Source organism: Felis catus, chromosome D3 (assembly GCF_018350175.1).
Source record: "Felis catus isolate Fca126 chromosome D3, F.catus_Fca126_mat1.0, whole genome shotgun sequence".
NCBI classification, from domain to species: Eukaryota; Metazoa; Chordata; class Mammalia; order Carnivora; family Felidae; genus Felis; species Felis catus.
Genome location: NC_058379.1, coordinates 18,507,892 through 18,529,385, shown reverse-complemented (window position 1 = coordinate 18,529,385; position 21,494 = coordinate 18,507,892). Strand labels below are relative to the sequence as shown.

General features: G+C 55.4%; 2 protein-coding genes and 1 long non-coding RNA gene across 11 annotated transcripts in view; 1 reads left to right on the top strand and 2 right to left on the bottom strand.

Moving 5' to 3' along the window:
* Positions 1–106: 106 nt before the first annotated feature.
* MMAB (metabolism of cobalamin associated B) lies at positions 107–21,149 on the top strand. Of its 8 annotated transcripts, XM_003994918.6 has the most exons (9): positions 146–336; positions 1,477–1,538; positions 4,631–4,724; positions 6,571–6,628; positions 9,044–9,116; positions 9,345–9,442; positions 9,819–9,883; positions 11,672–11,731; positions 13,114–13,463. In XM_003994918.6, exons 1-9 carry the CDS (start codon positions 221–223, stop codon positions 13,211–13,213), a joined length of 726 nt encoding a protein of 241 aa, XP_003994967.1. In that variant the 5' UTR covers positions 146–220; the 3' UTR covers positions 13,214–13,463. The 8 variants fall into 8 exon arrangements, with proteins under 8 accessions (XP_044897869.1, XP_044897871.1, XP_044897873.1 ...); XM_011287772.4 differs by lacking the exon at positions 1,477–1,538 and having other exon boundaries at positions 125–336; positions 9,044–9,153; XM_011287770.4 differs by lacking the exon at positions 1,477–1,538 and having other exon boundaries at positions 126–336.
* LOC123381289 lies at positions 6,053–8,330 on the bottom strand. Its single transcript, XR_006588127.1, has 3 exons — positions 7,793–8,330; positions 7,249–7,489; positions 6,053–6,771 (listed from the first exon to the last, which is right to left on the bottom strand). It is a non-coding gene; the product is annotated as an uncharacterized LOC123381289 (long non-coding RNA).
* The window catches only part of UBE3B (ubiquitin protein ligase E3B), a 67,049-nt gene continuing 59,696 nt past the window's right edge, over positions 14,142–21,494 (bottom strand). The window contains exons 28-29 of one of the 2 annotated variants that reach the window (XR_006588125.1): positions 16,142–16,660; positions 14,142–14,623 (exon numbers count right to left, since the gene is read on the bottom strand). Coding sequence is in view for 1 of the 2 variants with exons in the window: in XM_045041912.1 (XP_044897847.1) it covers positions 17,343–17,359 (17 nt within the window). In the remaining variant the exon portion in view is untranslated. Of the gene's footprint in view, positions 14,624–16,141; positions 16,661–17,092; positions 17,360–21,494 lie in introns of those variants that run through there. The other variant, XM_045041912.1, reaches the window with a different exon arrangement.

Genomic DNA, 21,494 nt, shown 5'->3' with positions numbered 1-21,494 from the left:
TGGCTTGAACATTGGCCAATAGGTGTCGCAACCAAGCTGTCCGGCAGCCCCCTCCGCGAACCAATGGGAAGCAAGCCCCTGGGAGTGTCCCGCCCTGGGTCGAGCGCCAAGAGCCAATGGAAAATGGGGGCTGAACGGTTATGCGGCCGGAGGTAGGTGGAGTCGCCCGCGACCTGGACGGGAGCCTGGCGGGGTCAGCCCCTGACGAGCTGCCTGGCGCATGGCTGTGTGGGGACTGGGATCCCGCCTTGGCCTGCGCGGGGGCCTCGGCGCCGGCAGGCTGCTGTGTCCCCGTTTCCAGAGCCGCGGCCCCCAGGGCGTGGAAGACGGGGACGGGTGAGTGCCTGGCTGGGGAGGGTAACTCGGACACCTGCCGTGAATTGTGGTGTCGTCGCCATGGTGACGTCACACCGCAGTGAGGTCGCCGCAGCAACAGCCAGGTGACACGTCTTAGTCCTGACGTCACCTTGGCCACGTGAGCACCGTGGCAGCAAGAGACCCAAGATTTCTTTGCACAAGTCCGAACGAAGCCCGGCTGTCGTGCGTCAGGGCAGGGCACGTCCCTGGCCCGCCACGAGGGCCATCTTGCCCCGCCTCACCGTCGGGTGGGCCTCAATTCAGATTTTGACCTATTTCCTAAGACACACAGATACACCAACACGATCTGAAGGTGGCCGTCCTCACCGACCTTGAAACTTGCTCCCCTTCCCAGACCTCCGAACCCGCGTGGTCCCATGAATTTATCATGGATCGATATACTCTCCTAGATCCAGTAATTGAACGGTTGGATCACCTCGTGATGCCACATGTTCGTGTCAAAGCCTGCATTAAAGGTGTTATGTTGCTATTTGAAAATGCCAGAATTAGAACTCTGTTTTGCCAGGTCTTCATTCCTGAGTATACGTGAAGCTTCATAGAAGGGAAATGGCCCAGATTACTTTCTCCAAGCAGCCCTGACTGGGTAGAGTAAAGAGTTTGGGTGGGTCAAAGTAACGGTTTCTGTCGGGTAAAAGGTAACTGGGGTCTGGAGTAAGGTAGTCTTGGGCATGAATCCCAGCCCTGTGTCTTCCTTCCTCAGGGACCTGGAGTCTCATCTTGTGAGCTCCAATTTCCTCAACAGTAAAAGGAAGGTCACCGGTAGTGCCTATGGGATAATTCCAGGAGATAATGCCAGTAATCCACTTAGCACAGTGCAGAGACTATGGAAAGTGATCAATAAACTCTTTCAGTGAATATTTATTGAGCATGTGCATTGAGCAGTGCACTACATGAGCTACTCTGCAGATAATGGATGTGGGCAGGACACAGAGCTTGCCCACAACGGACTGAATTGGGAAGAAGGGAGGAAAATGATGCCAACATGAGATCCAAACAGAGGAGGGGAAAGTGCTGCCTCTGAGGTTACTGGGCAAGATGTGACCCACTGAAGGAGGTGTCATGCCCACTCTCCACTTCTTGATGTCTGTGTCTCATTAGGCCACAGCCTTCCTTGAAGACATCCAAGATCCCCAAGATATACACCAAAACAGGAGACAAAGGTAGGCGGCAGATGAAACATGCAAAAAGCTCCATTTGAAAGTTCTTCCAAATTGTTTGCATACATTAAAAATTATGTAACAGGGGCACCTGGGTGGCTCAGTTGGTTAGGCATCCGACTTCGGCTCCGGTGATCTCACAGTTCATGAGTTCGAGCCCCATGTCAGCTCTGTGAGCCTGCTTCAGATTCTGTATCTCCCTCTCTCTCTGCCTATCCCCTGCTTGTGTTCTCTCTCTCTCTCTCTTTCTCTCTCAAAAATAAACATTAAAAACATTAAAAATAATGTAACAGGTCTCAATAAATATCATCAAATGTGATATGAAATGAAAGATGCCTAAGATATATGAAGTGATAAAAGCAAATTGCAGAGCAATCCAAATAATTGAAATCTACTTGGATAAAAGTGTGTGTTATGCGTATATACATATACGTGTGCAGATATGCATAGAATATGCTGAAAGGTTACATCTTGAAGTACTACCTGGGAGAGAGATTGAGTTTAGGAGAGGGGAATGAACAGAAGGGCTTTCATTGTTTATGGCGCATACTTTTATTCTATTCTATGACTTTTTGTAATGAGCATATATTACTTTATGTAAACAATACCTGAAAATAATGTTGTACAGAAAAAAGTGAGATGTAGACTATATCAATGTGACATATTTTCTAAAGTTTACAACTGCAGGGGTGCCTGGCCGGCTCAGAAGTGCATGCGACTCTTGATCTTGGGGTCCTAAGTTCGAGCCCTATGTCGGGTGTAGAGATTTCTTAAGTATTTTATTTTTATTTATTTTTTTAATGTTTATTTTTGAGAGAGACAGAGCATGAGTGGGGAGGGGCAGACACACACACACACACACACACACACAGACACACACACACACACACACACACAGACACACACACACACACAGAATCTGAAGCAGGCTCCAGGCTCTGAGCGGTAGGCACAGAGCCCCACACGGGGCTCGAACTCACAAGCCGTGAGATCATGCCCTGAGCTGAAGTCGGACACTTAACCGACTGAGACACCCAGGTGCCCCTACTTAAATATTTTAATTAAAAAAATTGCAGGTTGGGGCGCCTGGGTGGCTCAGTCGGTTAAGCATCCCACTCTTGGTTTGGACTCAGGTCATGATCTCATGGCTTTGTGGGATCAAGCCCAGCACTGGGCTGTGTGCTGGCAGTGGGAGCCTGCTTGGGATTCTCTCTTCCCCTCTCTCTGCCCCTCCCCCACTCGCACTGTCTCTGTTTCTCTCAAAGTAAACAAATAAACTTAAAAAAACTGTGCAGGTGGGGCGCCTGGGTGGCTCAGTTGGTTGAGCGTCCGACTACGGCTCAGGTCATCATCTCACAGATTGTGAGTTCGAGCCCTGCGTCGGGCTCTGTGCCGACAGCTCAGAGCCTGGAGCCTGCTTTGGATTCTGGGTCTCTCTCTCTCTCCCTCCTCCGTTCATGCTATGTCTCTCTCTGTCTCAAAAATAAATAAACAGCAAAAAAAAATTTTTTTTTAAAAACTGTGCAGGTCACTAGTTTACATATATTTTGGGGAGTATGTACTTATGTCGTAAAAGTATAAAAGATATGCATACGATATACTTAATGCCACCGAACCATACTCTTAGAAATGATTCGAATGCTAAGTTTTATGTTATGTGTCTACTACCACAATAAATAAAGGGAAAGAGAATGTGCACAGGCATGCCCTCCAGCCGAGACCTCCCGGGACAGTCTAGTCAAGTTGGGTCACTTAGCTCCTTACATGGCACACCGTGGGCTCAGTGAGAAGATACTGGAAAGGACCCATTATAGGACTGGGCTTATGCCAGGTGATCTGGAGCAAATTCCAGGAAGTGGGGTGTTGCTCTGGATTGGATGCTGTCAGGAAGCAGGGCTAATTCTCTAGTTGGGTATCTCAATCTTTTTTTTTTTATTTTTTTAACGTTTATTTATTTTTGAGACAGAGAGAGACAGAGCATGAACGGGGGAGGGTCAGAGAGAAGGAGACACAGAATCGGAAACAGGCTCCAGGCTCTGAGCTGTCAGCACAGAGCCCGACGTGGGGCTCGAACTCACGGACCGCGAGATCATGACCTGAGCCGAAGTTGGCCGCTTAACCGACTGAGCCACCCAGGCGCCCCTCAATCATTTTTATCTAGAAGGTGGGTGTGACAAAGAGAGGCCAAAGCTGTCATTGATAAAGAAGCAGCAGTCCCTCGCATTAGCCAGAGAATGGGGATGTTTGGTCATTTTTACAGGTTGGACGGTGTTCTGTGCTCAGACATGATTATGGGGGGTCTTGTTTGGGGATTGCTGTGTCACAGTCAGAGTGGGCCACCAGACAGTGTTCCACAGAGGTGTTTGAGTCCCAACGGAACACCACAGCCTGCCTGTGAGCGCCAGGCTGGCTCCTGGCTGTCGGGAGCAGATTTGTTCTATCTCCGTGGTTAAGGGAACATGGTGGGAAATCGTGACCTAGGCAGAGATCCACAGAGGACTTCGATTTTATGTGAAATATAATTATAATATGTATCTATATGTCTTATTTCTTTTTTTAAACAATGTTTATTTATTGAGAGAGAGAGAGAGCCGTCCCACACAAGTGGGATAGGGACAGAGAGAGAGGGAGAGAAAGAATCCCAAGGAGGCGGCACACAGACAGCATGGAGCCCAACACGGGGCTCCGTCTCACAAACCATGACATCATGACCTGAACTGAAATCAAGAGTCGGATGCTTAACCGACCGAGCCACCCAGGTGCCCCTTCATATGTCTTGTTTCTTTAGCAGAATGATTAGTACATGATTTTTAGGCATAAAATAAAAGCATGTCAGGAAAGAAGTTACCCTTAGGAGTAGCAATGAAAGGGAGTACCTGGGGGCTGATCAGGGGTGCTGATCATTCTCTATTTGTTGATCTGGGTCCTGATCACAGAGGTATATTCAGGTAGGAGCAATTGATCAACTTATATACTTAGGATTTGAGCACTTTTCTGTGTATATGTTATCCTTCAGGTGGAAAGTTTTTTTAAAAAAAGAGCATGTCAGGAAAAATACAAAATCTTAATTTGGGTGGCTAAACATTTTTTCATAGGGTTTTCTAGCACCTTCACTGGAGAAAGGAGACCTAAAGATGACCAAGTGTTTGAGGCCGTGGGAACTACAGATGAATTAAGCTCAGCCATTGGGTAAGGCAGACGGGGTTGGCCTTGAGGCGGGGTTTGAATCGGCACCAGTAACGTAGTTCACGGGAAGCTCTCGAGAGCGCTGGCTGGCCCCGGGGGGCGGCCAACCCTTGGTGAACCTGCCTCGGCCTGGCACGAGGCCTCCACGAGGCTGCCGGGGGCTGCAGGCGCCTTTCCCTTCCGGCCCTGCCTGCTCCTGGCTGGCATCTGTCCCACGCCATGTGGAGCTGCCGTGCCCCTCCTTCCCTGGTTCCCCCACTCTTCAGGCGAGTACGGGTGTGCGGCTCCCACCTCCCAGTGATGGGCCCGACCAGGTGAGGTGTTCAGGATGGATAATGGCAGGTGCAGGTGGTCTGCCAGCGGAGCAGAGAACCAGACCCCTTGGTGCCTGTGGGAAGGCGGGGGGTGGGGGGAGGAGGTGGAAGAGGCAGACACAAGGTGAAATGGGCAGGGGGGAAGGACGGGGAGTTCTGGCATCAGCTGTTTAGGATTAGCAAATCAGCAAGCCATCATCCCTCAGTCCGGGGCGAGGGGCAGGAGACTGGGGACGCCTCGACTGTGGATTGTCGGAGAGCCAGCCTCTCCATGTGCCAGGCAGAGAGCCTCAGCCCACGTGCCTCGTGGAGCCCACAGTCTTGGGGGTGCCGGGGGAGCAGACAGTAGAGGGGCACCCTCCAGGTGGCGGGAGCCTGAAGGAGCAGCACCGAGGAGGGTCTACAACTGGCTGCATCGTGGGGATGTCTTCCCTGAGGATATTCCCGGGCACCTGCCTGGGTGCCAGGCCGGAGGATGTCGCTTTGCGGAGGGCAGACTGTGTCCGGCCCACAGAGTTGTTCCTTGCAGTCCAAAGCGGGAGACCCACGCTAGATGACAAATTAACACGTTTGTCTGTTTAGTTCTGACTATAAGGCAGGCTAAGACGATACACTGGTTGTGCCCAGAAGGCAACCTCTGTTGCGTGGTGACGCTTCACCCCAGTCCCCTCCTCTGTCTTCCGGGTGGGTCCAGCCAATGGAAGGCACCAGCAGGAGATGGGACACTGGTAGAGAGAGGAGCGGGAACGTTTTTGCCCCCATTCCCCAGTGACTCTCGCCCAGCCAGCTGCATGGCTCCTGGCGGTGGCCCCACCGAGAATCCAGCTCTCCCGGATCTGGAGCACCTTTGACCCTCCCTCGCCCCTTCAGGCCCCTGCTTGTGCTAATTTTTGCCACCCGCTGTCATTCCATAACTTTTCTCACACCCTGTTAATAGTCCCCTGGCCAGCCTTTCCTCCAGGAACCCTGCGAATGCACTGCCGACTCTTCCCTGCCAGGCCCCTGACTGGTAAAGAGAGTGGCAGAGTTTGGAGGGAGGCTGGAGCTGGGGTCCTGACCTGCGTCTGGGGCGCTTGGCTTTTCCCGTCCCACCTGCCTTACCAGGAACTCCTACTCAGCCTTCAAAGTCCCACTTCCAGCACTGCTTCCTCCAGGAAGCCCTCCCTGAACTCCAGCCAAGGCCAAGGTTCCCAGGACCCTGGCCCTTTCCTCCAGAGAGCTGACCTCAGTTTGCAACTTCACATTCAGTCGTGTGATACCCGATTCACGCCTCGGCCTCCTGCCGAACAGAGCCTGTGTCCCTTGTACTCATGCTGAATTGCCTGGACCTGGCCAGAGTAGGCAATGAGAAAGGAAGTGTTGACTGGATGAGTAATGAGTATAAGAAAAGGCATTTTGAGCAACAAACACCCCTAACCAAACGAAAGGTTATGATGTTCTCACTGTCAGCAAGAAAAATAACCCTGTGGTGTCAGAGCTGAATTAGGGCCCACAGACATGATGTGAGACGCAGATTCTTTTCTTTTTCCTCACAGGTTTGCTGTGGAATTAGTCGCAGAAAAAGGCCACCCGTTTGCTGAAGAGCTGCAGAAAGTGAGTAGCAGTGTCTCATCCCAAGTTGGGATTTGTATCCCTGTGGCCTGATGGCCATAACTGGATTTGCCATCTGACCGTCACTTCCTCTCTGGGTCACCTGGGGCTACTCACTGTTTCTCTGGGATCCTCTGTTTCTTCACCTGCAAAACGGGGACACAGAGATCATCCTCCCTCCCAGACGAGTGGTGAGAACAGCACCAAGGGTGGGGGAAACGTAAAGCGCAGTGGACTTGACCCAGCGTGCTTCTGCCCTTCAGGGGATGCACGGCAATGTCTGATATTACTCTTGGTGGTTACAGGTGGGCTGGGGGGGGGGGCGGCTCCTGACATCTAGTTGGTAGAGGCCAGGGATGCACATGCTAAATGTCCTACAACGCCCAGGGCCTCCCCTGCCACAGAGAATGCCCCTTGCCTGAATGTCAGCAGCCCCGAGGCTGAGAAACCTGGGAAAACCAGCTTCAGGAAGCCCTAGGCCAGGGGACCTTATGGCCTTTAGTATTAGTGTTCTCCTTAGGAAGCATGGAGACTGTGACCCACAGACAGGACTTTAACAGTGGAGACAGGGACATCCCCTCGGATGCATAGGACGTGTCCAAGGTTTTAGTCTACACATTGACCTGAGACCGTAGAAGCTGCTTCCTGGACACTCAGCCTGCTTCAGTCCTCCAGGCCAGGCTGGGGCCCGCTTAGCCTCCTGGGAGCAGGCGGAGGGCAGTGAGGGGGCCACAGAAGGATGGGAGGGCCTTAAGTGCCGGAACGTTCTGTGAATGAGGCCCTCCTGTGCCAGCGTGGTTTTCAGCCTCCCAGTGAAGAAGTTCTCACCTCAGCAGGCGTCATTTCCGCATGCTGTGCTCATCTCTGCAGGGTTTCCAGAGGGAAAAGGCTGAGGCGGGGGTGGGGGGGCGGGGGCAGTGACGTGATGAGTCCACCTATGCTTTAGGCCCCTGTCCTTTGGGTCCCAGCTCCAACGTCACGTCCCCCAGGGCCTTGTGCGGCCGCCCAGCCTCCAGCCCGGTTAGGTGCCTCCTCCAGCCTTCCACAACCCCCGTTGTGGAGGCCCCGCCTCTAACGGCAGGTGCCACAAAGAGTGTCACACGGTCTGATCCGTCTGTCTCCCCACTGGCCTGGGCACCCCGAGGGTGCAGACTGTGACCTTCTCACCCGGGAGCCCCGCCAGGTCCCCGCTCGCTGGGCCCGTGCACCGCTCTCCTCAGAAGCCTGTGACCTGCAGGTTAACGGGCATGTTATCGGGGCAAAACAAACTCCTAAAGGAAAGGGCCGCCTGCCCAAGGCGCCGGGGCTGGGAATCAGTGGAGTTGGGATCTGATTCCCAAGCTGGCTCCCGCCCCCTCCAGTGCTGGGGTGAGTGCTGCAGCTGGCCGTGCAGGGGGGCACTACCGTTACCCCGCCTCCCACTCGAAGCCCGCGAGACGCCAGGCGGCCAAGGTCCCCACCCAGGTTCTGCCGGTCGGCGGCCCAAGGAGGGTCCCAGCTCACTGCTGGGTGGGCGGCCTCTGCTGCGCCCTGCTCCCGGCACGCTGTCACAGTCGCCATCTCAGCAGAGGTCACAGACCACCACCCACCTCACGGCGCCCCACCCAGCTTGAACGGACTCTGGCCGGCCACAAAGGAGGCGGCATTCATGGGGCTCACTGGCACGGGTGCCCGTGGGTCGTTTGTCACGCAGGGGTCGACCATGTTCTCGTAGATACTTGTCCTTTATGGCTTAGTTTTATTTATTTTATTTATTTATTTTTTTTAATTTTTTTTTCAACGTTTATTTATTTTTGGGACAGAGAGAGACAGAGCATGAACGGGGGAGGGGCAGAGAGCGAGGGAGACACAGAATCGGAAACAGGCTCCAGGCTCCGAGCCATCAGCCCAGAGCCTGACGCGGGGCTCGAACTCCCGGACCGCGAGATCGTGACCTGGCTGAAGTCGGACGCTTAACCGACTGTGCCACCCAGGCGCCCCTATGGCTTAGTTTTAAAGCACTGTCACGTTTGGTGTCTCGGCCTGGCTGTCACAGGTCAGACAACCAAAGCCGTCAGTGGAGAGGAAAGGGAAAGACTTCCCGGGGCCCAGGCCTGACGGAGACGAGAGTGGGGTGAGAAGCTACCTCTTGACTGTCACTGGGCACCTGACGCTCATCGTCTGTGTGACTCGCACCCCCAAGGGACCCAGGGCCCCCGCTCAACAGAGCTGGTGTCCAAGGCAGACGTGCCGAAGGTTCAGACGGAGTTTGCTGATTTGCCTTTAGATGCCAGCTGATTAAAGATCCGGCCAGTCCCCAGCAGGGCAGCCCCTGCTCGCCTCCTGGTGTCACAGGGCACCCCTGCACGTGGAACCACGCGAGCCCCGCCCGGCCCGCCAGGAATGGGTCTTCACTGTCACCCCCCGTTGCTTCCCCAGATCCAGTGCTCGCTGCAGGACATCGGCTCTGCCCTGGCGACCCCGCGCTCCTCGGCCAGGGAGGCTCACTTAAGTAATCTTCTCTCCCAACCTGCCGCGCGCGCTCAGAGGTGGGACCCTGTCCGGGTGTCCCCTGGTACCCCCGTCAGCCTGGCCCGTAGACCCCGAGAAGGAAGGCCCTCCCGAGCCGGCGGAAGTGGTTTGCAGAGCCCCTCGGGGTGGACGGGACATGGGGGCGGTTTCCTCGGTCTGGGCGGCGACGGGCCCCATGGCCGTGTCCTCCTGCTTCTCGGCTCCTCAGGATGTGCTGCATTCGAGGCGGGGCCCATCCTGGAGCTGGAGCAGTGGATCGACAGATACTCCAGCCAGCTCCCCCCTCTCACGGCGTTTATCCTGCCGGTAGGTGCCAGGCGGTGTCAACCTGGGGGTGGCCGCAGGCCAAGTGTGTTCACAGAAACACACAGGTGCGGAGTAAGCCCCCTCTTTAATTTTTGCCTGACAGAAGCTGGCCGCCGGCCTCCCAAGTCCCCTCCGGACCCTCCCCGGTCCCTCCCCAGCCCTGCCCACTTTGGAGGGGGCTTCTCAGTGGACGCGCCCCTCTGCAGGGCCCCGGAAGCAGAACACTGCTGGGTGGGGGCGGGGGCAGGGTCCTATGTATCTGTCGGTCCATCTGTCCAGGGGGCTCCCTGTCTGCAGTGGGCACACCCACCCCCACCCACCCCCTTCCCCCCCCTCCCCACCCCCGCTCCAGCCAGCGCCCGCTCTCTCCTTTCAGTCGGGAGGCAAGAGCAGCTCCGCGCTGCACTTCTGTCGGGCCGTGTGCCGCCGAGCAGAGAGACGGTAAGGGGGCCAAGGGAGAGGGCGGGGCCTGGCCAGAGCAGCAGGCAAGCCTAGGAGGGTCGGCTCCGTGCCATCCAGCCACCCATCGGCAGACCTTCACCTGCCACCTTCACCGGTCCAGGTGGACGCCAGCTAGCCAGCCCGGGTCTCTGTCCTCAGAGCCCTGCATAGCCGAGGGGAGACAGTGACCCGCGAGCGGACAAATGACAGATGATGTAACCACATCACACTCAGAGCTTACGGAGAAACAAGAGGTTATAGGTGAACAGGGTAGGAGGAGTCCCTGACGGGGTTAGCTGGTTATTTATAATTCTGACACTCACATGCTATGAAAGTCAAAAGGATATTCGGGGAGAGGCCTCCCTGCCCTGTGCCCCGGCTCCTCATCCCTGGGGGTTAATGTAAGTGGGGTAGTTGGAGCTGGGCAGAAATGAGTGGAGAGCCCCGCACCGTGGTCAGGGCTGTGAGGGACGTGGAGTGGACACAGGGAGGGTCTCTCCCAGTCACACTGCGTGAGCCAGGGGTTGAAGGATTAGGGGGCGGGGAGGAACAGCGTCCAGTGTGAGGGGACAGCAAGGGCAGAGGTGGCAGCCCGCACTGAACGGACACAAAGGAGACCCGAGTGTCTGGGTCCAGAGGGAGAGGGTGTGGGGCACAACGAGGCCAGAGACCGGGCAGGGCCTCGGAGGCACAGAGAGGTCTACCTCTATCCCGAGAGCAATAGGAAACCGTTGGTGGGCTTTAGGCCACGCGGTGACATGAAGGGACCCTGCTGGCTGCTGGGTAAAGAAGGGCCCAGAGGGACCCATAGGGCTGGTGGCGGGGCTGGGGCGGGGGGGGGGGGCAGGTGGAAGCTCTCAACAGACCAGCCACCCGCTGCCCCAACACCTCCGAGTCAGGAAGAGGAAGGACCCCTTAAAAGCTACTGACAGCCTTTCAGAGAAACTTCAGAAGAGTTCCCTGCAAAACCTCCATGTACACCACTCGTAACGCCAGCTCACCCAGCTTCCCAGACAAATGGAAGTGAAGCCCTACTTTGATAGAATGGGCAGGGCCGTGCTGGGCATTTGCTCATCGTCACCTCATTGATGCCTCAGGATAACCTTGGCAGAGGGGTGGTGGCAGCCCCCCGTGTACAGGAGTCGGGAGACTGGAGCTCAGAGAGGCAACCTCGTGGCCAGGGTGGTCACCTGAGCGGTCCACGGCAGAGTCCAGATTCGACCCCGGGTCGGTCTGCTTCCAAACCCGAGCTCTGTCCACAGCCCCACATCACAAAGATCCCATCCCTCTTGAGAGGCTCGTGGGCCCAAGTGGTTCCCAAAGGGGCCCCGCGTAACAGAGCTTCAGTTTCAAAAGAAAAAATTCATCGTTTGTAGAAAACCATCCGTGTCGGCAATGCCCACGGTACCAAAACAATCGGAGAGACGCAAAGGCCCGGCAGGGGGCCTAGTCCAGCAGAGGATGCACCATGCAGGGTGGTGGGGACGTGCATGTGGGATGATGAAACCCCTTGGGCAGGGGACACAAAGCCAGAGCCTCGGTTTCGGGGAGAGCATCTCTCAGCAAGGGTTACGTGGCAGAGGTGACCTGTGGCAAGGGCCCGGCAAGGGCCCGCCCCGTCACCAGTGCTCAGCAGACAGCAGTCCGGAGGGATGTCTGCGCCCAGGCCGGCAAGGGCACCGGGTCAAGCCACTGTAGGCTCTGAGGTGCCGGTGTGGGACGCAGCCCTGGGTCCCCCGGAGTGTCGATCCCGTAATATATGCGACGTGGCGTTTCCTCCTCTTCCAGGGTGGTGCCTCTTGTCCAGATGGGTGAGACGGATGCTAACGTGGCCAAGTTTTTAAACAGGTACTCTGATGGAATTTGGAGAGTCCCACTCAGTAAAACTAGGCACGTTGCAGGGGCCCACACGTTCATATCCACTGAGGGTCGGCGACGTGCCAGGCGCGTCGGGCACAGGGATGCAGCTGAGAATGAGGCAGGTACCGTCCCTGTCCCTGGTGAGGTGAAGGTGTCGTCGGGAGAGGCTGTTGTGAAAACCAGGAGCACACAACATAAGAACAAAGGGACCGTGCAGTAGGAAGGGGCCCGCTTTCGGGTTGAGTGACCAGGGAGCTCAGGCAGGGGTCAGACCCACTGTCAGCCCCTCCCCACAAGACTCCAGGGCTGTGTGAACTGAGAAGAGACTGCTGGGCAAAGCCAGCTCAGGGCCGTCAGGGCCCAGGGCCCCGGCACAGGAGCCAGTGAGCCGGGCTGGCCCCAGGAGGTCTCGTCTGGGTTCCATTCCAGCCTTGCCTCATGCAGTTCCAGTGTGGGCAAGGCCAGGGCCCAGGGGCAGACTGAGAACCAGGGGGCCCCTGGGAGCTGCCCTGGATTTCCAGAAAGCGACCTCACAGCCGGGGTCTCGCCCCTCACTGTGGTCACTCCTCCCCCTGGGACGTGACCTGATCAGCTCCTTTCTTCCTGGGAGGTGGCTGGGCCTGAAGGGAGAGAGGAAGGTTCCATTCATCGGCACAGCAGTGACCTTTGGGGAGCCTTGTCCTCCCGTAGTGTTGTGTGGGCCGAGCCAGTTCATTTCCTCAGCAAGGAGGGTAGCACTAGGCAGACTGGAAACAAGCATGTCACTACCTTCCAGGAATGGGAGCGTGAATCTCACCCAGAGCAGAATCTCTTCCACTGCCCCCAAACCCTGCCCCCAGAGAGACGGCCAGGCATCAGGAGGAGGGGGGCTCGATCTCAGTGGGGGTGTGGTCAGGGAAGGTTCCAGCAGGACCTGGCATGGAGCTGGCCACAGAGGGCAAGATTGGGGCCTGGAGAGGTGGAAGAGGGTGGTGGGCAGCGCTCGGCATGAAAACAAGGAAAAGTGGGCGACGGTTGAAAGGTGGGCGGCTTCGTGAACTCACTGCAGGCTCCTTAAGGGCAGGCTGGGTGTCTCAGTCCTGGTCACGGAAGGTACACAAACCAGTCTAGGGAGTGGCCCAAAGCCACCAGCCCTCTGAGGTCCGGTGGGGGTAGCGGCCTCATCTGGCAGGAACTGCCCCAGCCCCGGCGCCAGAGTCACAGAAGCTGGCCTGGAGTGTCATCCATCAAAGCCCAAGTTGGCTGAGCACCCGCTGTCCCGCCCGATGCTCCTGGGGTGTGTGATTTATATTTCCTCCTTGAAGGCTAATATGGGAAGGACCCAGTTAGCATTGATCTCTCATTTCAGATCATTCTCTCTGTCCCTCCAGACTCAGCGACTATCTCTTCACATTAGCCAGATACGCAGCCATGAAAGAGGGGAATCAGGAAAAAATATACAAGAAAAATGACCCGTCGGACCGAGCCTGAGGCACCTGGAAATAATGCAAAGGGGGAGATCTGTAGAGCCCTCCGAGGTGAAGAGTTTGTCCTTCCTGTCCTGATTCTTGAAGATCTCGCCCAGTGGGGGGGCTGGAGGAGACCCCTGTCCTCCCCGCTAGGCTCTCCTGGGTCTTAGAGGAGGTGGTAATGAATGAATTCAGTATGGGGGAAAATAAGGCAAAGTGATCCCAGCAGTGAAAAGCCACATAGAAAAAAATTAAAAGTGGGAAAAGCTTAAGCCGTGTGTGTGTGTGCGCGCGCGCGCGCGTGCGCATGTGGTGAGAGAGCCCTTCCCTTGCCGGCTCAGGTGGCATAAAGATTTGGAACGATACCAGAGACCCTGGGAAATGTAATTGGGATTTAGCTGGGCCAGAGGGGCTGTAAATGTCACGTTTATAAAGGGGAAGGCAGGCGGGATTTGGAAGTTCGGTCACCTCCGAGCCACCATCCCCACCTACGTGTGGGGGCAGGGCAGCTGCACACTGACAGGTGAGGCCTCACGACTTGCTTCGGACTCAGGGATGAGGGACCGAGGAACGGCACGGCTTGGAGAAGGACTTCTTTCTCTGCCGGTTTATGCCTCTGAGATCCATGCCATGGCTGTATTTTATCTCTCTTGTCACCGCCACCCCCTCCCACTGCGAGACGACACTGCCAGTGCCAGCTGTGTCCTTGGGAAGGGGATATTTATGCAGGGCGAGGAGGCGGCCCTGAGAACGTGAAGATCGCGCGCTGCTAATTGCGGGAAATGACTCCGGAAGGGCAGGCTCTCGCTAACTGTCAGGGCCAAGATGCCTGGTGAACTTGGCTCAGCAATCATTCACTTGCGGAGCCCCTGCTTCACATCGGGCACCGGCTCGTTTCAGGCAGGCTGGTCACTCTGCTGTCCTCCTTGCCAGCAAGTCAGCGAACGTTAAAATGATCGGTCACACATATAATTATGCTCTCATTTCTTACGACTCTGCTGCACATTTTGCAGGAATGGGTACATTTCATCCCGCTGGATCCTTGGCCTCCCGGCAGGCTGCAGCAACCCTCTTAAGCCTGGGCGGGGAGGTGGCTGAGGTGCCAGTGAGCGTGGGCGAAGGTGAAATCCTTCCCGGAAGAGGCCGTGTCCGAGGCCTGCCCCGCTCCGCCCGCCCAGTGGTTAGCGCCAGGTCTGCTCCCCAGCGGGTGCTGAGCGTCTGTGCACAGAGCTGGAAACACTGAAAGCACCAGCGTGTCAGGAGAGGCTAACGTGACTAACTGCCCTGCAAGCGCTCGGGCCGGGCCAGGGAGGAGCTGGCCCCACGAGCTTGCGGTGAACCACTCGTTCCTCCGCTTCTGCCCCCTCCTCACAGTCTTCCTGGAAGGGGCAGGACACATGTACCAAAACGCTCCCAGCCATGGTCAGACACCCTGGAAAAGGACAGGAGAAGCCCTTTGAGGAAATACAGCATAAGATGATGCTTTGAAACAAAGCAGCTTGCCTCTTGCCAAATCCCGTCCCCGCCAGCCCTTGCCGGGAGAGGCTGTTGCGCGCCTGGAGTTAACCCCCGGTTCCCAGGCCCTGCCTCCGCCTCCTGCCTTTGGCCGGCACGCAGTCCCCGAGAAACAGCCCAGGCGCAGGGCAGACTTGGCATCTCGGGGGCTGCCTCCCGTGTTGCCAACCTGAGAAAAACAGCGAGCCTGCTCTGGGGACCCAGAGGACTGATCAGTTCGAAACGTTTGCTGTCCTGCAGGGCCTCACAAAGCCACACTGGAGCCAGAAGCAAAAGGAGAAATGCGCACCCCTGCGTGCTCCCGGCAAAATATCCTCCTGTGTCTCAAACCCAGGGGGAAAGTTCATGAAAAGCTCCGCCCTCCAGACACACGACTAAGTAGGAAGCCCGCGTTGCCTGATCTGTTTGCACGCTGCTGTCGGCGCTCACAAGCCGTCGCCCCCGCCCCGCGCAGTTGTGCAGGGGAAGGGGAAGAAACAGCAGGCCGCTTTTACTTAAAACTGTGATGTCTTGGGGCGCCTGCCTGGCTCGGTCAGTGGAGCAGGCGACTCTTGATCTCGGGTCGTGAGTTCCAGCCCTGCGCTGGACACGGAGATTACTTAAAAAATGGTGATGCTTCCTCGATCATAGATCTTTTGCATCCTTTTAATCTTTTAAAATATCACATGAAACTTTTACCTCCCTTGATTCCTGGGGTTTGGGGCACTTCCATACATTGGCACCCATTGAAGTACCTCACCTGCCTACCCCTGGGCCAGACCCGGGGCCCGGGGCACATTTAATACTCCTGCCAGAGAGGAGCTGGGGGTTGACTGCGTGCCGGGCCCGGTCCAGGGGTGGCACTCTGCAGGGGAAGAAACCGAGGCTCAGGGGAAGCATCTTGTCTCAGGGAGTCTGCAGCCAGGTGTGGGCTCAGGACAGGGGGCCTTGTGTCTCTCCCTCCACCGCCACTTGACAGTCGTTTTAATCACGACCTGGGCCGCTGAGAACAATGTCAGACGCTAATAGATTCTGCCGTCTCATTTCTCAACCCAGTTTCCCTTAACTGATCTCTCCTGGCTATTGTTAATGTGCATTTTTCACCGAGTAATTTTCTCCGCCCGAACTTGTAACACATCCCAATGACAAACGTCCCGGTTCCGAATCCCCCGTCAGCTGCAATGTCACCCTCGCCTCCTCCCGACACCTTCCTCCGACAGCCCATCCAGTTTTATGATCGCTCTGTCCCAGTTATCACTACTGAACCTTTAAGAATCCAGACGTACTTCAAGTTTAATTGAATAAAATTCCTTGTGTAATAAATTCCGCGTGAATGCTACATAAATCAGTGCCTGGACGGATTTGTGGCCCATCCCTCCCTCCCTTCGCCCAGGCCCAGGAGTCTTCCGGGCAATACTGGACCCAGGCTGGCCCAGTCGTTCTATCAAGGACTTACCTTTGCAGTCCTGATGGGGGTGCAGTTTCCTTCTTTGGGAGTCCCCCGTGGAAGACAGTGCTTGAGCCGGAGCAGAGGCAGGGGTGACAGGTCGGGGACGCCTGAGGCCTGAGGATGTCCCTCACGTTCCTCTCCCACTCCACAGAATCAGACACTTGTGAAGGAGGGACCGTGCACACTCTTCCCAGAGACACATGCACGTGTTCACCGCGCGCATACACCGTGGAAGTCCCGGGCAAGAATCCCCTAGAATGACCAGCATAGCCCCCCTTTTCAGGAGCCAACCGGAGTCTCAGGCTGCCTGCTGCAAAGCCTCGCGTGGAGTCCGCAGAGCTCCAGCCTTGAAGCGCGAGAAGCAGCACTGGGGCTGGCCGGCGAGGCCGCCCGACGGCTTCCGATGCTTGAAACGCCGCGGAGGGCAGTGAACGCAGCTTGGCATGGGCTCAAGACCAGCTCTGGAGCTTTCTAGCTTCTTGCCTCTGGGCGGGCCACTCCATCCTTCTCAGCCTTGCTTCTTCCCTGTGAAATGGGAAGGACAACAATGTCTGCCCCATAGGTAGGGGCCACCGGGAGAGCTTAATGAGGCAGCGTGTAAAAGGGCTCGGCACGCCCCGCGGCAAGCCAGCTGTTCTTACGGTTTGTCGTTATGGTTAGATTCGAATTCAGGCTCCAGCTGGGCCGCTTCCTGGTTGAGCCACCTTGAGTGAATTGCTCACTAACCTCGCTGAGCCTCAGTCTTCACCTTTTTGAAGTTTATTTATTTATTTTGAGAGGCAGAGACAGAGATGGGGAGGGGCAGAGAGAGAGAATTCCAAGCAGGCGCCGTGCTGTCAGTACAGAGCCCGACACGGGGCTCGAACCCGCACGCCAGGGGATCACGACCTGAGCCAAAATCAAGAGTCAAACGCGTAACTGACTTCACCTTTTTTTTTTTTTAATGTTTATTTTTGAGAGAGAGAGAGAGGACGTGCACAAGCGGGGGAGGGGCACAGAGCAAGGGGAACAGAGGGCCCGAAGCAGGCTTAGCGCTGGCAGCAGAGAGACTGATGCGGGGCTTGAACTCGTGAACCACAAGATGGTGACCCGAGCCGAAGTCAGACGCTTAACCGACTGAGCCACCCAGGCGGTGGCCCCTCAGTCTTCACCTTTTATGACTGGGGATGATTCAGTTTCCGAGGGTTCGGGGAATAAGTCAACGGGTTCAGCACACAGCAGCGGCTATATCCAAAAAAAAAAAAAAAGTAGCTTACTGTTGAATTGCGTCTTCTCCTTTTCTAAGCACTTTCAAGTAGCTCAGGCCTGGGTGAAGCGCAGAATACCACCGAGCAGCGCCTCCGGGTGGTTTGGACTTGCTGAGGCTGGAGGGACACAGGTGTGCTCCAGGGGGTGCTAGTCCCAGTCAGACCAAGGGCCACGGCTCCAGGGACACCATGCCCGACTGAAAGGGAGAGGTACTCAGTCACAGAGCAATGAGAGCCGAAAGGGATCAGAGAGATCATTGCTCCCATTTCACAGATGAAGAAACTGAGGTCAAGACACGCGTAAGTATTAGTAGGTCAATATCAATAACCACCGCAAATTGAGTACTGATTGTGTCCAGGCCTCCTAAGCACTTTACAGGCAACCTTTCGTTTAATTCTTTCAACAGCCCCTGCACGTGGTACTGTTAACATTACCGTCATGTCCAGATTACAGGCGGAAAAACTGAGGCCCGGAGAGGAGAAAGGGCTTTCCCAAGGTCATATGGCTCCAGGAGGTGGAGCCGGGCTCTACATCGGGGCTCTACACCCTCTCAGCACCATGGCTACCGTTCCCTCAATGCTCGACTGCATGGACGTGTCTCATTTCTCGGAACCCCGTGAGGCGTGTACACATTCTCCCCATTTCACAGGTCTAAGGAAACTGAGGCTCAGAGAGGTGAAGTCGCCTGCTCAGAGTCACACAGCACCTGCTGCGGCGACGATGATGGTTATAATGGTATCATCACAAACAGCTGACATTTATAGAACTCTTCTCGAGCAACAGGAGGGCTGCTCTATTGAGCGATACCAGAGCAGCTTCCGTGTGCGCTTAGCACATGCCCCTCCCCCAACGCCACCCCCCCACAGGTACATATTTGTATCTTTGTTTCAGATGCAGACACAGAAACCGGGGCACAGGGAGACAGCACTTTGGCCAGTGTCACGCAGCAAGAAGAGGCCAAACTCGGATTTGAACTTGGGTCTGTCTACCTCCAGCACGTTCTTGAACCTCTCCACGGTGACTCATGCCACCTGTGGGCAGCAGCAGAGCCAGGACAAGAACCCCAGTTTTCAGGGGCCACCTCGGGGCAGTGATTGACAGCTAAGTAGGGGAGGGGAGGAGGAGAGGGTATCATAAACCCTGGGTGAGGGGCCCCAACCACACCTGCTACAAGCTACCTCTCTGGGAAAGGGTGAGAAGCAGGCATCGGCCTGGGGGGCATAGAGGCAAAGATGGCCCGGAGAAGTGGTCGAATAAATGGTGGAAAGGCGTCCAGCTGACTCAGCACCTGGGGGTGGCTGGGTGACCTGTCCCCCACCAGATGCTCCCAAGGCACAGATCCTTCGGCCCTCGTCGCCGGCCATCTGCAGCGCCCACATCCTTCCTCCAGCCAGCAGGTGCCTTTATTTACGATCACCTTGGAAGGGTCGAGCAGACATATGTTGCTAAGGGTCGTTTATTCTTGTTTATAAAATTTATGGCTTCACCTCGATTACACACTGTCAAAACGGGAAGGATTGGCCCCAAAGTCTCTTGCCGCATGACTGCCTCAGACGTGCGTACATCTGTTAACTCCGTAGGAGCTGTAGAGGGAAATAAGGTTGATGATAGCTCAAAAGCTCGCTGTCCCGTCACAAGGTGTGGGCAGCCCGCCTCGAGAAAAGGCATCTGGGCGCGTCCGTGGAGGAGAGAGGGGTGGTGTCTGTGAGTGGCCGGGCCAGGTGGCACCAGGACCCTGTCCCCTCCCGGCCACACACTCTCTGTCAGGCGCTTGGGGTTGCCCAGTGGGAGAGGAAGAACTTGTTTCTGAGGATCCTCAGGGGTCCGGCCGCAGGACCCAGCAGCTGGAGAGAGTTCCGAGCCTGTGGCTCTCCACCTGCAGACTTCAGCGGGGAGACAGAAGCGGACTCTCCACTGCTGGGGGAATTGGAGATAGGACGACCTTTCAGGAGGGCAATTTGGCAGTGCACATGAAAGTCCTAGAAACGGACGTCCTTATGGATTCTGCGTCTGAGAATTTCTCCAAAGGAAATAGATACGTTGGTGGAGCCATCGGGATTTTTCAGGGCAGTGCTGCCCATTACAGTGAAAAACTGGACACCGTGTCTAACAATAGGGAGCTAATTGCTAAACAGGAAAAATAGTTAACAATAAGAGGCTATAGGAAACACAAAGCTGGGTGCGTGGGTGGTCCGTGAGTTCAAGTCCTGCATCGGGTGAGCACGAGACCCACTTTAGGTGAACACGAGCCCCAGGTGAGTCCTGCTTCTCTCTCTCTCTCTCTCTCTCTCTCTCTCTCTCTCTCTCTCTCTCTCTCTGCCCCTTGCTCACTTGCACCCTCTCTCTCAAAAAAAAAAAAAAAGAAGGAAATACAAAACGACTGACATTGATTGTGTCTATATATTTATTACTGTGGAAAAGAGAAAACTTTTAAGTGAAAAAAAAACAAGTTGTAAAATAGTATATATAGAACGACCTAATTCCTGGAAAAGAAATGCATGTGTGTGTATACACCACAGGAAAAAATGCAAGGATCTGTCCCATGTGTTAGTAATACTTACCTCTAAGGGGCACCTGGGTGGCTCAGTCGGTTGAGTGTCTGACTTCGGCTCAGGTCATGATCTCACGGTTCGTGAGTTCGAGCCCTGCGTCGGGCTCTGTGCTCACAGCTCAGAGCCTGGAGCCTGCTTCGGATTCTGTGTCTCCCTCTCTCTCTGTTCCTCCCCTGCTCACACTCTGTCTCTCTCTCTCTCTCTCTCAAAAATAAACATTAAAAACAAAATACCTCTAAATCATGGGATTATTTATGGGTGGTTTTAACTTTAATTGTTGTTGGTCTGGATTTTTTTTTTTTTTTGAACAATGAGTTTGGGTTGGATTTGACAAAGGCTTACTTGTGTAATAAACAGGACTGCCAGAGAGAAAAGAAACGGACAAATGCTTTCTATGCCTGTCATGAATCATCTACCTCTCTCGGGATGCTTGGAGCCAGGGTAGGCTTCCCTCCGGTAGCCAGAGCCACGGGGCCCCTCCGAACTCTAGAAGCCTGGAGAACATGCCCCTGGTCATTCTGCTGGAGACAGCCGGCTGTCTGGAGTGCAGTTCCTGGGCAGCCTGAATGTGGAGGGTTGGCTTCGGTTCTAGGGCAACAGAGGAGGGAAGAAAAATGATCACGGCCCCACTGAGGATTGCCCCCGGAAGGTGATCACACCAGCTTTCCACAGGATGCCGAGGACGCTGGCATCCTTCTTTCTCCTCTGTCGGCTGCTGCATCTTTAACTTGCGTGGGGTTTGAAAGTAGACAAAGAACATCCGTATTTATCTTAGATGGATTTTCACCGTGGATTATCACCCTAACTTCATTTGGACAAACTGGCGCCCCGTCGGGTACAGCGATGAATCCAATGTGCCACAGTCAGCCAAGTGGCACAAACCAGCACTCCACCTGGGCCTTCAGTAGCAAAACCCAGCTTCGCTTCCCAATTACCTTTTGTGGAGACAGTGGAAGGGCTTATTCCAGGGGTGAGAAAGAGATGCCAATATGCCATTTGGTCGGGAGGGGCTGCCCGGAAGGCTGTGTTAAGAAGGAGCCTGAGGGGCGCCTGGGGGGGCTCAGGGCTGCCCGGAAGGCTGTGTTAAGAAGGAGCCTGAGGGGCGCCTGGGGGGCTCAGTCGATTGAGCGTCTGACTTCTGCTCAGGTCATGATCTTGCAGTTGACGAATTCGAGCCCCGCATCGGGCTCTGTGCTGACAGCTCAGCCTGGAGCCTGCTTCGGATTCTGTGTCTCCCTCTCTTTCTCTCTCTCCGCCCCTCCCCACTCATACTCTGTCTCTGTCTCAAAAATAAAACATTAAAAATTAAAAAAAAACATACAAAAAAGGAGCCTGAGGCTGGGCTGGGTCCAGATTTGGCAGCTGTTAGTAATCCGATAGCATGACTTCCGACGGAGGTAGTGGAACAAAGATGTATTTGACATTTCTGGATTCCTAGGCCAAGGCCCTCACAGATTTTAAAGAATGGGGACTTCAGAGGCAGGTATTGTCTCTGGGCTGCCCAAGCATGGACAGACTGTCCCTCCAAGCTGGCCCCAAAAGTGGCTTTCTCGACCCCA